The sequence below is a fragment of the Lepisma saccharinum genome, chromosome 22, assembly GCF_977018435.1.
Source record: "Lepisma saccharinum chromosome 22, izLepSacc3.1, whole genome shotgun sequence".
Lineage (NCBI taxonomy): Eukaryota > Metazoa > Arthropoda > Insecta > Zygentoma > Lepismatidae > Lepisma > Lepisma saccharinum.
In genome coordinates, this window is record NC_139250.1 from 15,836,692 (window position 1) to 15,853,555 (window position 16,864).

At 40.1% G+C, this 16,864-nt stretch overlaps 1 protein-coding gene across 2 annotated transcripts in view; it reads right to left on the bottom strand.

Annotated features, from left to right (window-relative positions):
* Positions 1–16,864, bottom strand: part of LOC146004744 (uncharacterized) — a 632,500-nt gene that overhangs the window by 557,488 nt on the left and 58,148 nt on the right. Inside the window, exon 1 of one of the 2 annotated variants that reach the window (XM_083143712.1) lies at positions 16,008–16,625. The exons of the other annotated variant lie outside the window; for it this stretch is intronic. Coding sequence (XP_082999838.1) covers positions 16,008–16,031 — 24 coding nt within the window. The 5' untranslated portion in view covers positions 16,032–16,625. Of the gene's footprint in view, positions 1–16,007; positions 16,626–16,864 lie in introns of those variants that run through there. 2 annotated transcript variants of the gene reach the window in all.

The following is a 16,864-nucleotide window of genomic DNA, read 5'->3' on the forward strand; positions in this document are numbered from 1 at the left end:
AATCATCAGAAAATAGATCTTCCATCTCCTCTTTTAGCCCGTCTTCTTCTTCCACTTCTTCCCACATTTTTGAAACCTTGGCGCAAAAATTGGGTTCACCCACTTTCGCTACATCGCTTAGTTTCCTTTTCCTAGATGTAGAAGGTCCTTCCTCCATTATAACTAAGTTCTAATCATCAACATCAATAATAATTGTGTGCAAGAAAACTGCACTACTGGAAGTATGTGTCCAAGGGACACGCAAAAAAACTTACGTTATTGGAAGTATGTGCCTCTCAGACACGGTATGTTACAAAAAAGCTCTTATCAGCTAACACACAAGCGCGACCGACAACAATGAATTTCACCACCAAACTAAGAAAAAAATTTTATGAAGGTATTGAGGAGCTCGCTTCTCAGAAACATAACATACAGGTGTCGCCAGCACAACGAGAAAAAAAACCATGCGTGTCTGTCAGACACATACTTCCAGTAAAGGGATATCGGTGGTATAGGTTGTATTTTATACAGATACCGGCCGATATTTTCCCGTCGTTTTGAACGTTCACGGGGTCCGCAAAAATGGTTGTGGCGCAAAGTCTAATTATCCTTGAAGTTATGCAAAATTCGAAGGTTCCACCGATCGATTGATTGATTTGGTTTATTTTACTTCGCTTCTCTGCCACTTTTGGCTAATCGCGAAGATGAGGATGAGTGATGATATGATGAACCTATGCCCTGGCCGAAATTAACCCGGGATCCTTGGAATCGTAGCGCGCTGCGATAAGAAGATTCCATTGATTTTGTATCAACATTACGTGAAAAAACTATATCTTTGTGATAATATAAAATACACATTTTATATTCTGAGAAGTTTTTTCTACATTTCATAGCAAAATTGTGGTACATTGATGCATATAATCGCGGAGTGGAATTCTCACACCGCAATATTAATCAATATCCAATGTATTTAAGGAAATGAATTCCTGAGAAAATTTCAATGCATTTTGATATGCCGCATGACCCGACCCCCATTTCCATTTGAAAATTTGGACTTGGATTCAGGATGACGGACTCGAAGATGGCGGCTACATTCCTGACCTACCTCAAAAGGTTCGCCTCCAGCCCAATTCTTTGCTTGCGACCTCAGATCTTTCATTTTTCCTTCCGTTTTCTAATTATTAGGGTGTCCTGGGACTTTTGACTCACCCTGTATTTTGAACATATTTTCTTTCCTTACAATTTTCCACTATCGGTATCTGTGGGAGTCGGTACGAGTATCGGTATCCCCTCAGTGATAGTCTAACAAACTAGAAGAAAGGTTGAAGCGAGAGAAAGTTATTTCGAAGGTTAAGGTTCAGGAGAAAAACCTTAGTACGTGGTGGTTCCAACCATTTCGCGGTTGAAGAGAGGCTGTGAGGTAACTCCTTTTGAAATCACTGGCGAGACACTCATCTAACAGCCCGCATGGCTTCCCTCCATAATCATCATGGCACTTTCTCCTCCTCCGCAGACGACCCAACTGACCTGAAGCCACATTAGAAAACGCCAGCTCAAAAGTATTCTCTTGTTGCTTTAAGTGTTTTATCATTTCTTCCTGCTCACGGCAACACTGCAGCTTTTATCTTCAACGGTGTATTTGTGCCAGTGTCGGTCTTGCTCTCTCAAAAAGTGACCTAAAAATAATTTTCGATCTTGAAATGATTCTCTTTTTTCTCTCTTCAAAAATTACAAGAAAGTAGTTGAATAATTTGATGAAACCCGTTCTTTGGTGGTTTAAACTATATGTTTACTTCACGGTTACATAAAACAAGCCAGGTTTTTCTGTATGTTATTCACCTTCTTTCAGAGTGTGCCTTGCACAATACAATAGTCGGTCAGCATCTGAAAATACAGCTGTGTTTAGCGTACATCAGATTATATATATATATAATGCTCTCGAATACCCCCGGTCACAAGCCTGTACAATTCTCTGTACTGATTGTATCCATCCGGTTTAATTACAACGCCACCTCTCGGAAATGTTCTGTCTTGTAAACAAAGAGCAAACCTCGGAACGCGTTAGGAGCAAAGCACTCGGTGTTTACAAAATGCAATCAGTGACGGCTTGTACCCACACATTCGCACACATTATTAGCATTTTACCAACTAGGACGACGTTTACAAACAATGAAGTCAGTGGCGTCTTGTAATCACACATTCGCAATTATTTCGAAAAAGGCTCGTTTGCAGCCCTATGTTTACCGAGACTTTTTTGTTTCTATTATCGTGTACTTTCGCCTGTGTCAGTTTGCGCTATTACTTTTGAGACACTTGTATAATATATATTTCACTTTAAAACCACAGATTAAAGCGATAACATTGGCCAGAAAGGAAACTTCAAAGTATTTTAGGTTTGCTGGAGGAAAAATAAATGTACCAGAATTATTTATTTAATGCACTGCCAGTTAAAATAATATCGTGCTTTTGCATTGAATATTTTTGATTAATTGCGTACACAATATTACGAAATTTATAAATGTAAGTTTTGTTAGCAAATGCATATACAATACGCGAAACAATAGGGAAAGAGCAAAAAGAAACAAACAAATTGTTAAAAAATGCAACAAAAACTGAAAAAAATACTGAAAAATGACCTTAAAGCCAAAATGGCCGGAGAATGCAAAATAAAAACACTGTTTTTTGGTTCTAATTGAAGGGAAACACATTGCTATCAGGTTAAGCATTGTCAAGAGATGATTTTTCATCTTCCTAGCCCTAAATGTAACATTCAAATTTACAAAATATACAACAATTGATTTACTGATGAGATATTCCACATACTTTGCGTGGTTTTGCTAACAGTAGTTACAAAAATGTTCAACCAAATTTTATCCACAGTCGCCATATTCTAAAATAATGACCAATTTAAATTTTCAAGTTCATAATTCAACATCCGTTGCTCGAAAAAAAATATGTTCCATTTGATCAAATGAAGACTTTCTTCTTCATCATTTTTTAGAGAGGAGTGACGTACATACATAAGCGAAGGGTTCAACGGGTCCAAATCCCTTCCAACGGCTTAGTAAACATTTTGCATTAATTGTACGAAGATCATTTCAAAATTGGTCTAAACATTACATTGGTTGATTAGGCTGTGGAAGTAACATTAATATTGCAAACACACACGCAAAAGTAGGAGTTGTAAAAATACCAAAACTGAATTGTTATGGTTGATAAAATTAAGGTACATCAAGACAATATTTAGGTCCAAATTGTTTACTGAGAAAATTTTATTAGTTGTATTTAAAGAGTATTTATTAATAATAAATAAAAAGTAAAAATTAAATTCTAAGAATTAAAATTGTACTTCCTTGGTTCAACCACACCCAACATTTATGTATACGTATATGCGGCCATGTGTGACGTCAGCATGTAGCCAAGGGGAGGGCTCGCTACAAATATCTAATTTAAATAGTGTAAAGTGGTAATTAATTTTACTTCCCTAGCAGGATTAAACATCTCAAGTTGTAATATAGCCTAATGAGAAATTCATCTTCAGGACTTCTACCCACCACTTTTTCGCTGATAAGAGATTAGCCAGAAAACAAATTCTGACTACGGGCCTGTGTTACGTTAATTCAAATACTGAGCTTATCTTTTGGGTACTTCACCACAGCATCTAGATGAATCTATTTAAAAGTTTCTCAGAAGTTATGTGACACATTAGCAGATTGAAATGAGGTGACTGTGATCTAAGGGTCAACGCAAGCAGTGCAGCTGCAAAATCATGCACTCTCTGCGAGATCTTGTCAATTTGGAAGATAATGTGTATCGTCAGCAAACGGAGATTATCAGCACCTGCGTTATGCACTAACAGGATACGCACACAAACAAGCGTCATTACTCCGAACAAAATGGAAGAAATTAAACCTCCTGACGAACTACTCGGCCATCATCACCGCACAAACCTTTGATTACAAGGTCATGAGAGGAAACACTCAAATTAGCCAGTTCAAGATTCGCCCAGTAGTTCCTCTTGTCACGATTCCTGCCTCACTGTATGTTTAACCTCGGTGCTCACGGTGTGGGGTCAGGTATGAAAAGGCACTGGTTATTTAAACGGTGTTTGGGTCATGAACTGTAATGAGTGGCAGTTTACTGAGGTTTGTGTGTTGTGGTCAGTTGTGGCTCTATTTGTTTTCTGAGGTCAATCCTGTTCCTGACAAAAAATCTTGACACTGTTCATGGATCTTTTTTGTCAATCAGGAAGCAACATCTGTAAGATTATATCTGTATGGCGTGAAATCAGCACGTTTAAAGGGCGGCAAGTCTAGGACCATGATAAAATTGAAGTATAGTTCCCGGTTTTCAACGCGAATTTTCCAAAAATTCAAGGGTACAGGTAGAAAGTCTTCTGTATTTCAACCTTACGTATTGCCGCTTCTCACCACCCACACACATACACACACAAATATATTAAGAATATAAAGGGTCTGTGTGATTCTAAAATATCCAAAAATTCTCATTCAATTAAATTAAACAACAGTGTGTGTATATAGTTTAAAGTGCAGAGTTTACATTTGCCATTTCACATACTCAGACTCGAAATATATCTACAAACACCACAAATCACAAATGTTACGGGATACGAAAACATGCTAATTGTATGAGAATTACACACTCAAATTTACCTAATCAACTTCGAGATATCTTCCGTCTGTCAGATAAATTGTTCTGCAAAGGACGAGACTTCTACCAGTGTTGCCAATCTCCGAATGCAGAATTTCCCTTTTACCAGTGTAAAATTTCCCTTTTTCGACCTAAATTTCCCTCGATTTTCAAAACACATCTGAAGCTGTATCTTTGTATTACTATAACTGTTAATAAGGCGGTTTAGTGGGTTCAAACCCCCCATTGAATAAAATACTAGAAACTGATCATAGTTTCATAATATAATTATCCTAAAATAAACATTTGAATTTTAAAATAAAACACTAATGTATTGAAAAATCCCCAAACAAAAAAATAATTCGTCTGTTGCGCAATGATTGTCGGACTTTGAAACCCACCCATTGTCAAAGCTTAGCTAGGGACCTACTGTTAATATTTTTCTTTTGACGCCTGTTTTGCCTGAGGAACAAACTTTTTATTATTATTATTATTAAATATTTATGAAAATCATAAAAGTGTGAAGTAATGAGCAGCCACTCAATACGATTTTTTTTTCACATGTTTCCCAGATATCTTTTCATCCACAGATAAATCCCCACGACGTTTTCTAACCTTTTTTGGGAGTTGCATGTAGCTTCCTATCAGTCACCTCTTCCATTCTCCTTGCAACGACACAGGACACACAAAGTCACACACACAGCCACTAAGACACTTTTTGAAATGATGGACGGAACAAGAAAAAATGAAAATCCCGTCCCAAATTCTTTCCAGGTGCAGCGCGGCTCGTGCCTTGAGTCCTTTCTATAAGACTGACCGGTCAAGGTCATCTATAACAGAGAGAACGAAAGCTTACTGAAAAGTGTCACTGTTGCTAACTATTCATTTGGAAAAAGTACACGCTGAAAAAATATTTTCGAACCTTTTAAAAGAATGAAACGAAAATGTGAGTTTAAATTTCCCTGTTTTTTAGCTATTTTTCATTAAATTTCCCTTTTCCCTTTTCACCCTCAAATTTCTCTGTGCCGAGGGAAATTTCCCTGCTTTTGGCATCACTGACTTCTACTCTATTTTCCACGCAGCCTTTTCCTCCTTCCTCGATAAAAATAAAAGCTAAACTGCTAAACTGTGAAATACTTGCCTCCGGGCATTTATTTCAGCGCTTGTCTTTCCCGGTGAACGGGGTCCGCGACAGTCGCACGCTACACTCTGTTTCTTTCGCTCTCTTTCCCTTTCTGTTGACGTTGCAGACTGACGCCAGTATAATCCTCCCTCGGGAGTTGTGTTGTGTCGTGTCCGTGTGTTGAATAATTGTACACGGTTGCTTGCTCTGATGTTTTACCTGCAAAACGAAACTTATCCGAAGTAGATATTGCTCCCATAGTGACCGAGTTATAACAATTTTCTGAGCAATATGCAATTACCGGTTTTTCGTAAAAAAAACAACAGAGTTTCACATTTTGACTTATTATTCAACTTGCATGGCACCCAGGAACATGAAACATGTTTCATTCTCTTTGGAAACGTCCATTCTTTGAAAAGAATACTAACGTTCGCACCCTCTCCCCAAATTAGCGGGACGAGAGGAGGCAAACTCCACATTTTTATGTTTTTTTTTTCCATTGAAATTGGGGGTCGTGCACCCCCAAGCCCCTCTTCCTCGGTCCGGCGTTCTGAATTGTACACGGTTGAATGCGCTGATGTTCTAGCTGCAAAACAAAAGTTTTCCGAAGTAGATTGCTCCCATAGTGCCCGAGTTATAACAATTTTCCTCCAAAGAGTGTTCGAATTGAAAATTCCCGCCAAGAAGCCTGGGCCAGAACGGGGTTACTTTCGTAAACCTGCTCGGCCTTCTAAAGGTTAAAAAAAGAACGTCTACATCTCATTAAAGTGTTCTTCACTGCAGCTTTGATCGATAAAGGGTGGAAAACGATCTCTCAAAGAGGTGATAGGAAGAATTACAGAAATAATTTGTTACACTGAACAAGTTGGTATTTTCTTCCGTTGTGAGCGGCTTTCAAATTGAAATTTCAACCTAAATAATGAAAGCCTACTTTTCAAGATCAGCACTGTGCTTGAAATCAGTCTCAATGCACCAATATTTTCAGATAATTTGGCAAAAATTTCGGCCTGGCTACACCAATGAATTCACACACAATGGAAATTCCTTAACAGGACAAACAAATGTATACTTCTTTACGAGGGATTTCACCGCCTGTGATTTTTATGAGCGTTCATTTTCACCGCTGCACGATCACTTTCTTGGCAGCAGGCTATCTTCTAGTGAAAGCACAAACACAGTGTTCCCCAATCACTCAAGGATGTTTCATGTAATGGGGACAGCAATAAATTTTCAAGAAAACAAAGGAATTGTGAATTGCTTTGCATATTCGCCTTTTAAGTACTGAGAACATCCTGATAATGTAGAGCATTTCATTCAAATGTTCGCACAGTAAAAAAAAATGATGCCGTCAACATGTCCATTACTTACATGTCATCATCACTTTCTATTCACCATTCTTCTTACACGTCATCGTTGTTGCCAGATAATTTTGTTCCGATCATCTGTAAAGTGTGTAATATATCGAGGTATTCTCCAAAGTATCATCTTTATACTGATGTACGATACATATCACAATGTTGTTTCAGAACTGCTGTCACGATTTCAAATTTTACCCCTTGTGATGGAATTGATTGATTTGGTTTAATTTACTTCGCATTTCTGCCACTTTTGGCTAATCGCGAAGATGGGGTTGAGTGATATGATAAAATTGATGAAAGGACACTCACAAAGAACACGCATGGCCAGGCCGGAATTCGAACCCGCGACCCTGGCATCGTAGAGTGATTTGCTTACCATTCGGCCACGAATTGTTTTTTGAAGTCCACTGTATGCACAGATAGGCTAATTGGGACTGGACCTACAGTTTAAAGTGGGATTCCAACCACTGTGCGATGTGCTCTCCACCGGATATGGAACTCAGGATTGCGATGATAAATACATTGATATCGCATAGGGAAACTCAGTATGAAGGGTTTGTTTGGACTCAATGTTGCTCAGTTGTCTGCTGGTGACGTCACACTAATATGGTCCATATAGGTGGAAATACTATTGAGGGAGATTGCTTCGGCAAGGATGTTATCGAGACGAAACTTGGCAGTGTGTGTGTCAGAAGGTCTGTTTGTTCTCGTGTCGGCCTAGTCTCAAAATATATAACTAGAACACAGTGCGTGTACGCATTTTGTTTGACGTATAGTTTCGACGCTACAACCCCCCTCTAAAAAAAACTAATTTTATCCGAAGTGTATACAGGGTGATTGGTAATTCGACCTATTCCTGGAAAGGGGTAATACTAGAGCACATTTGCAACAAATTTGACCCTATGCACCGGGGGTCGGAAATCAATGGGTTTCGAGTTATTGCAGTTTGTAGATTTTCGTGACATATTCCGACTTGCGACCAAAAAACTACTAATTGTGAAAAAACTACTACACCCTGGGCACTTAATCGACACGTTGCTAACAGCTAACGAATGAGTGACTACTGGGGAAAAAAATCATGTCCGAAATTCCCATACCCACAAAATGAAACAGTCATTGGAGCACACGTCATGAAGAAATTTGGAAATTATCGTTTAAAATGAAGAGGATTACTCAAAAAAATGGTAACACACTTAGCGTAGTAAAAATTACGGAAAAAACTTCCTCGTTTCATAATCTCTCCAAAAAGATACAAATGTTGTCAACGGGCACACGGGTTGGGGGAAATATCTGAAAAAAAAAGCGGAGAAGGCGCGTTGTAGACCTCTTTGTAAAGTGAAAAGAAGTCGGTTGTGAGAAGTAAAGAAACGAAAATGAGTGAAATAATAATGTTATTTACCATTCTCATGATTCCAGGTTGTCAGAATTAACTGCTACGAAAACTACAAATCCCGTTCAAATTTCCTCCCCGGTTACGTATGCAAGAACGCAGCCTGCGGCGTACTGCAGACACAGGTCACTCGCGTTGACACTCAGTCTCTTATGTATTGGGCGGCTGTCACAATTCTCTCTCTCAACTCTTCTTGGGAATCCACTGGTGTACTGTAGACTAACTCTTTCATGTGACCCCAAAATGTAAAAGTCGCATGGCGTCAAATTCGGACTCCTCGCCGTCCAGGGGGTCGGGCCGGCTCCACCAATCCATCGCATGGGATAATTGTCGTCCGCCACTGTCGCACACCCCGGAAATAGTGGGCTGGGCAACCAACATTTTGGAAAATCATACCCCTTTTCGTGGCAATCGGCACATCCTCCAGCAGCGTCGTCAATTCTTCCCTTAGTAAGTTTTCGTAGGTAATGCCGTTTAGGTTTTGTGGCAGAAAGAATGGCCCGATCACATGATTGTGGATGATTCCCATTTAGTGAGAATTTTCTCTGGTGAGCCTTTTCTTTAGATTTTCTGGTGTTATGACCCTTAGGGGCCCATAAATGCTCATTTTGAAAATTCGTAATACCATCGCGGTCGAATTTGGATTCGTCCGTCCACAGAATTCTTGTCAGATATAGGGGGTCTACAACGCGCCTTCTCCGCTTTCAATTCAGATTTTTCCCCCAATCCGTGTGCCAGTTGACAACATTTGTATCTTTTTGGAGAGATTATGAAACGAGGAAGTTATTTCCGTAATTTTTACGCTAAGTGTGTTACCATTTTTTTGAGTAATCCTCTTCAATTTAAACGATAATTTCCAAATTTCCTCATGACCAATGACTGTTTCATTTTGTGGGTATGGGAATTTTGGGCATGATTTTTTTCCCAGTAGTCACTCATTCGTTAGCTGTTAGCAACGTGTCGATTAAGTGTCCAGGGTGTAGTAGGTTTTTTCACAATTAGTATTTTTTTGGTCGCAAGTCGGAATATGTCACGAAAATCTACAAACTGCAATAACTCGAAACCCATTGATTTCCGACCCCCGGTGCATAGGGTCAAATGTGCTCTAGTATTACCCCTTTCCAGGAATAGGTCGAATTACCAATCACCCTGTATATGCAACCTCGTAGTACCGACTCAAAATTTCCAGTAATGAATTTACTTTTTCAATTACATTAAAAAATATATGACTTATTGATAAATAATCAAACATATCTACTTGGCATATTTGAAGAAGTCGCATAGTAAAGTATAATTACAAAAAATTTCAAACATCATACTGAAGTCTCGAACGATACCGAGGACTTTACTAAGCTCGCTTCGTGATGCCTGGTGCCTCATGGCTTGTATCGACTCTCAACATTGCATGACAAAGTCCTGACTTTCATGAACGAAGAAAATAACTAAGGGGTATTTACTGATTTCGTAAGATGTTTTCCTTGATATTTTTTTTAAAGTGTACCAAGAACGCAAGCAAGAAGGAAAAAATAATAACTGGAAATGGAGGAAAAGGTGTTCCAGGTGATTTTTTTTTTTTCCAGAAAAGCATGCTCAGTGCTTCAACGTCGTTCTTCCCTATCTGCCTTTTTGTTGTCCCGTCATGTCTATACTCCAGTGCTGCTGCCTGTTTATAAAACATGGCAAAGCAGTTACATTGTCGTTCAGTAATTATGCCTGGCCCACATTTACAAACTTATTTTCCAAACGCAATTTAGAACTTTAGTAACTTGTGCGCAAACTCCACAAGATAGGGATGGAAAGCGGCAGGCATCCAGCGGGATTTGAATCCTGAATTCGAATCTAAATCTTGTGTCCGATGTGCGAATCTCAAATCCTAAAAACCAAACTCAACTCTATTCTTCTGTTTGGTCGAGTCTGCCAAGAGGCTTCCATTGTCTGTTCTGGATACGATATCCGAATCCCAAAACCCTAGCTCCAATATTTGATTCCAGAAGCAGATATCCTACTACAGAAATCAATATCCGAATCCAGGTTCCTGGATACGATATCCGAATCTCAAATTCTGATTCCGATATCCGAATTTCAGATCTTGGCTCCGATATCCGAATTTCAAATCTTGGTTCCGATATCCGAATTTCAAATCTTGGTTCCGGTATCCGAAGTTCAGATCTTGGTTCCGGTATCCGAATTTCAGATCTTGGTTCCGGTATCCGAATCTCAAATCCTAGTTCCGATATCCGAATCTCAAATCCTGGTTCCAACATCAGAATCTCTAATCCTGGTTCCAACATCAGAATCTCTAATCCTGGTTCTGATATCAGATCTCAAATTCTGGTTCCAATATCCGAATCTCAAATCCTGGTTCCAACATCCGAATCTCTAATCCTGGTTCCAACATCAGAATCTCTAATCCTGGTTCTGATATCCGAATCTCTAATCCTGGTTCTGATATCCGAATCTCAAATTCCGGTTCCGATATCCGAATCTCAAATCCTGGTTCCAACATCCGAATCTCTAATCCTGGTTCCGATATCCGAATCTCTAATCCTGGTTCCGATATCCAAATCTCAAATTTTGGTTGCGATATCCGAATCTCAAATTCTGGTTCCGATATCCGAATCTCAAATTCTGGTTCCGATATCCGAATCTCAAACTTTGGTTCCTACATCCGAATCTCTAATCCTGGTTCTGATATCCGAATCTCAAATCCTGGTTCTGATATCCGAATCTCAAATCCTGGTTCCGATATCCGAATCTCAAATTTTGGTTCCGATATCCGAATCTCTAATCCTGGTTCTGATATCCGAATCTCAAATCCTGGTTCTGATATCCGAATCTCTAATCCTGGTTCCGATATCCGAATCTCAAATCCTGGTTCCGATATCCGAATTTCAAATTTTGTTTCCGATATCCGAATCTCTAATCCTGGTTCCGATATCCGAATCTCTAATCCTGGTTCAGATATCCGAATCTCTAATCCTGGTTCCGATATCCGAATCTCAAATCCTGGTTCCGATATCCGAATTTCAAATTTTGGTTCCGATATCCGAATCTCTAATCCTGGATCCAACATACGAATCTCAAATCCTGGTTCCGATATCCGAATCTCTAATCTTGGTTCCGATATCCGAATCTCTAATCCTGGTTCCGATATCTGAATCTCAAATCCTGGTTCCGATATCCGAATTTCAAATTTTGGTTCCGATATCCGAATCTCTAATCCTGGTTCCGATATCCGAATCTCAAATCCTGGTTCCAACATCCGAATCTCTAATCCTGGTTCCGATATCCGAATCTCAAATTCTGGTTCCGATATCCGAATCTCAAATCCTGGTTCCGATATCCGAATTTCAAATTTTGGTTCCGATATCCGAATATATGCACCTTCCAAATGCTTGCAGAGAAGGCGAGAAGGAAAGTAAGTTAAAACTTATTTGATCTCATCGAAGGTACCGTACCAACATTCACCTGGAGGGGCCGAGGAAAAACGTTTACAGGACAGATTTGAAACTAACCTCAGGAACATAATAAGCAAAGGATGGAAACTCTGTTATAGTCTCGCGGAAAATGGGACGTCCGGTCTGTCTACACCGAAAATCAAAACAGAAGTTATTGAGATAGAACATCCTGCCGGTGAACGCTGTGTTACACAACGAAATACCCACGTACCCTGTAATCTTCTAACAATTACGTAACCAGTTTACACTTGCTTACCAACAACAAATACACGATCGTGGGCAACTTTTCACTTCCAACCTGGTTAAAACGTCCCTGCTGGTCAAATTGATACCAGCATGCTGAATTCAACTGGTCGATCGATCACCTCTTTTGCAATTTTCATTATGGACCTGAAATCAATTTCCGGTCCGGGTAACGATCTTTTGTTCACGTTTCTGGGTGTTCATCGTGACAATCAATGTTGCCAAGAGCACGAATATATCTGAGGAGTAGGGATAGATATATCCGGATATCCCGATATTCGAAATGTCCGGATATCTGAATGTGTGCATTATCCAGAGTTTTATCGTCTATCCGTTTACAGGCTATCCACATATTCTTTTATTCGATGTTGAACGTTTTCTACTGTACGGATTTTCTGCAAATCCTTCGTCATATAAGTACTATCCGGATATGCAAATTATCCGTTGCATCCGAAACGGATATCGGATAATTTAAAATCCGGATTTTGTTGCCATGCCTACTGAGAAACCGTGCTTATTTCCCCCCCTGAGAAAAATTTCTACAAGCTATTTCGCTACGGTGAAAACTTTGATGGATCTGGCTTATTTTAATTCGCTTTTCTGCCAGTTTTGGCTAATCGCAAAGATGATGATGAGTGATGAAGGAACGTTCACAACGAACACCGATGCCCAGGCCGGGATTCGAATCCGGGACCCCTGGCGTCGTAGCGCGCTGTGCTAACCACTAAGCCACGGAGATGGCTCATATCGTACTGTATTGTACTACATGGCAACATCATATCAGAAGTTTCCATGACTTGGGTTGGGTGTTGGAAAAGCCTCAGGATAAACCTCGTCCACGCAAATAAAGAATTTGAGTGATTGTTTGAGTTGTTGTTTTAAGTCCACTTAATGCACAGCAAGGCTAATCGAGACTGGACATACAGTTTAAAGTGGGATGCGAACCACTATGTGTGTTCACCGGGTATCGAACCCGGGACCCCTTGATTACAAGGCGACGATGCTACCAAAATAAAGAATTTGAACATTACATGCAAATAAAAGAATCATTGTCACTAACATTCATACAAGTATTTAGTTATTTCCCTTACCAACCATCAAAATAATGAGCTGATTTGAAATGAATTATGCCAGTTTCTGGAAGGGGGGACTAACTGGTTCGACTCCCCTTCTCGGGACACTCACGTTTACAAAGATTGGACAAACTTGAAAGCGCGAAGAGAGAATTTGAGGGAAGGAGAAGGATGTTTGGAAATGAGACGCACCCTGTTATGATTCACCCTGAGCGACAGCATTCACCCTTCACTCAGCTGATAGCTTAAATTGGCAGAGGTCATTGACGTCCTTTGTCGCAAGAACTGAAGCACGAAAGTTGGCGCCTATTGTCTGGAAATTTGGAAATGTCCAGCAGTGATGGAGACAACGCAGTTTTGAAGGTCAGTAATGTCAGAATCGATTTCTCTTTGCCACAACTAATCTCCGTCCACTGAAGGAATGAAAGTGTAAACAAAACCACTTGTGTCAATTGGTTGATTCGTAACTGCATTCTGTTCCCATAGATACGCGTACAAATATAAATATGGCAGAGTCTTGAGTTTTGGTTTTTCACGCTCACTTTATGCATAGGGAGGCTAAACGAGACTGGACCTACGGCTTAAAGTGGGATCCAAACAACTTGTGCCTCCACCGGGTATCGAACCCGGGACCCCTTGATTACAAGGCAACGACGTTACCTCTACGTCATCGGGGAGGCGTTTACTATGGTCGATTAGTTTAGTGGCGTTGATTTCTTCCTAAACGCAATATTCAGTGTGATTTGAACGGGCAATAGGAATTTGGTCAAGTTTTCTCAGCGTTACTAGTTCAATAGCTCTTTTTGTGTGAGTTCGGGCTTTCTTAGAATGTGAATATACCGTTTCTAAATTACGTGTAAATGCTATCATAGGTTAGAACCACTGTACTAAGGTATTTAGAACTGCAAGGTAAACGTTTAGTTTACTAACTGGTAACCTATCGCCCCTTAGACGTAACTTTGCGGGGGCAAGGGGGGGCACTTGCCTACCAAAATTTTCAGGTTTATTAAAATGTACAAATTATTGGTACTTTTGTTAACCTATTGAGAGAAAAGTATTAAAAGAGTAATTGCAACAGTTATATAACAAATTATCCTGAACGTTTTTTTATGGAATCGAAGATTCTTCCATTCTGCTCCCCCACCGAAGTTAAGCCCCAAGTTCGATTCTGCCCCCTCCCAAAGTTAGGTCCCAAGTTTGATTCTACCCCCCAAAGTTAGGCCCCAAGTTCGATTTTACCTCCCCTAACTTCGATTGTGCCCCCCCCCCCCAAGTTAGGTCCCAAGTTCGATTCTACTCCCCAAAGTTAGGCATCAACTTCGATTCTAACCCCCTTAGTTAAGGCCCAAGTTCAATTCTACCCCCTAAATTAAGGCCCAAGTTCAATTCTGTCCCCCCACAAAAGTTGGATTCTACACCCCCCCCCCCCCCCAAGTTAAGCTCCAAGTTCGATTCTACAACCCGAAATGTTAAGCCCCCCTCCCCAAAGTTATGTCCCAATTTACGCCCATGTAATCCCCGAAAATAAATAAATTACGGGAGATGTCCACCAAAAAGCTTAATTCACACACACTGGCAATATTCCCACCCAATAGCTGTGATAAACCAAAAGTATTTCTCACAAATCAAGGGGGTTAATTTTTAACCAAAAACTTCATTCTAGTGGAATGAATATATGGGCAGAGGTTGTTATTTACTTTTATATTGATTGTTGTAGATTTGACTTTTTTCACCTAATCCACTCATGTTCATCTTTCACGCCGCGCTTAAAATAATAGTAAAAATAAGCGACGTTAATCAACGTGCCTTTAGACATGTTGCGGTCACTGGTGGATCTTTGTAAGTGTCCCTTCATCAATTTAATCTAATCATCACCGTCGCTGTAGCCAAAAATGGCAGAAAAGCGACGTTAAAATAACAATAATACAAAAAAAAAACTTCAGGGTCTAACAAGGGGTTCACAAACACAGGCGTTGAGAAAAATTTTGTGGGCTATCAAGAACATTCTGTTCTTATCCAGTTGTAAATTTTCATTAAACGTTACAATTTGAATAAGTACGTAAAATATTTTATAATTTAAATATACCGGACGGTAGCAGTCTGATTTTAGAAGCCACGTCATTGCTTCCAAAAGGTAAACAAAAACAATCAACTAAAAAAACTAAAACTTTGCATTAAAGTCTATTAATTATAATATTAATACGTAATCAACAATAATAATAATTATTATTATATACATTTGATATTTTGCTGACATATGTCTGAAGATTTTGAATCGATTCACATTGAGGTTTCAAATTTCAAGATTTCAACATTCTAATCTCGCCCAGGGCTTTGCGATGCCAATGTTCACAAATTTGACTTTTGTTAAATATTTGGTGGAGGTTCTAGAAAATTTGGGAGGAGTTAAGAGTGTGTGTGGATAAAAAAAAAACACTGGCAATAATCGGTTGATCACATAGTTTAGAAAAGCTACGAATGTAGACCACAGCACTAACGTCAGAGTGCGGATAGAAAATTATTACATGCAGCATTTGCAAAAAAAATTCTGGAGCACGTAGTTTAAAGGAGAAAGTGGAGCAGGCTCGAAAGACATCGATTAAAATATGCACTTCCTAGTGTACAGACTGGAAAGCGCAGCCAGGCTAAGCGTTTTGAATAAAAACTAGACTAGGTCATTGGTTCAGCGAATTCAATGAGGAAACAAGAGAGTGGAATATTCATTTCGCTTACCTGGACGACTTGAAGTAAGTACATGGTGCGGCACGAGTGTCGTCTTTGGGTCTTCTAACGTAAGAATTACGTTCTCCTGTTATACGCAGATGATCTTGTCTCGAATGTAAGTCAGCAGGTCGCCTAACACCCCGGGGCGCTGCACGCTAGCAGAAGGGTGTATGAATCCATCCAGACGGAACGACTACTCGCACTGAAACACTGTTTTGTCTAACCACGTGATCCACACTGCTGGAGTTTTCAGAACTTAATAATCCACCCTCGTGTACCCTGAGAAAGAAGCTCGACGAGCGTGTCTTTACATTTACGAGGCACACGGGTGAATATTAATGCCTGCCCACCCCTTTCGAACACGGGGGAGCCCATTGTATTCACTGTAGAACGACTCACACACTCGCGTCGACACGGAGTTCCGACGAACACTTGAAAACCGTGCTACGTGATGACCTTATACATGACAACGTCAACACAGCCTGCGCCAGGCTTCTGTGTCACTGCAAAACATTCTCGTTTCTCGCAAGAAGCGAAGATGACAACACACCACAGTCCTCACACATTTCTCCGAGTATCGCTAGGTTTCCACCACACGTTCACAACGTCACGCAACTACCTTCAAGTTCCAACACCAACTGCCGCTTTCTCGTTCCTTTCCCGCTCTCCGGCCCACGTGACCCTGCTAGCCTTAATGGTAACCATAGCAACGCGGCTCCTTTTCCATCGCAGTGTTGGCAGCTACTGCAATTTTAAGCCAAATGTAAACAGTTTTCTAACATGACGGGCACTCGGAAAGGATAGTGAAGTGACACTAACTCGTTCATTACCAGTGCTCGCAGCGAGGGGGATGAGGGGAGATGTCA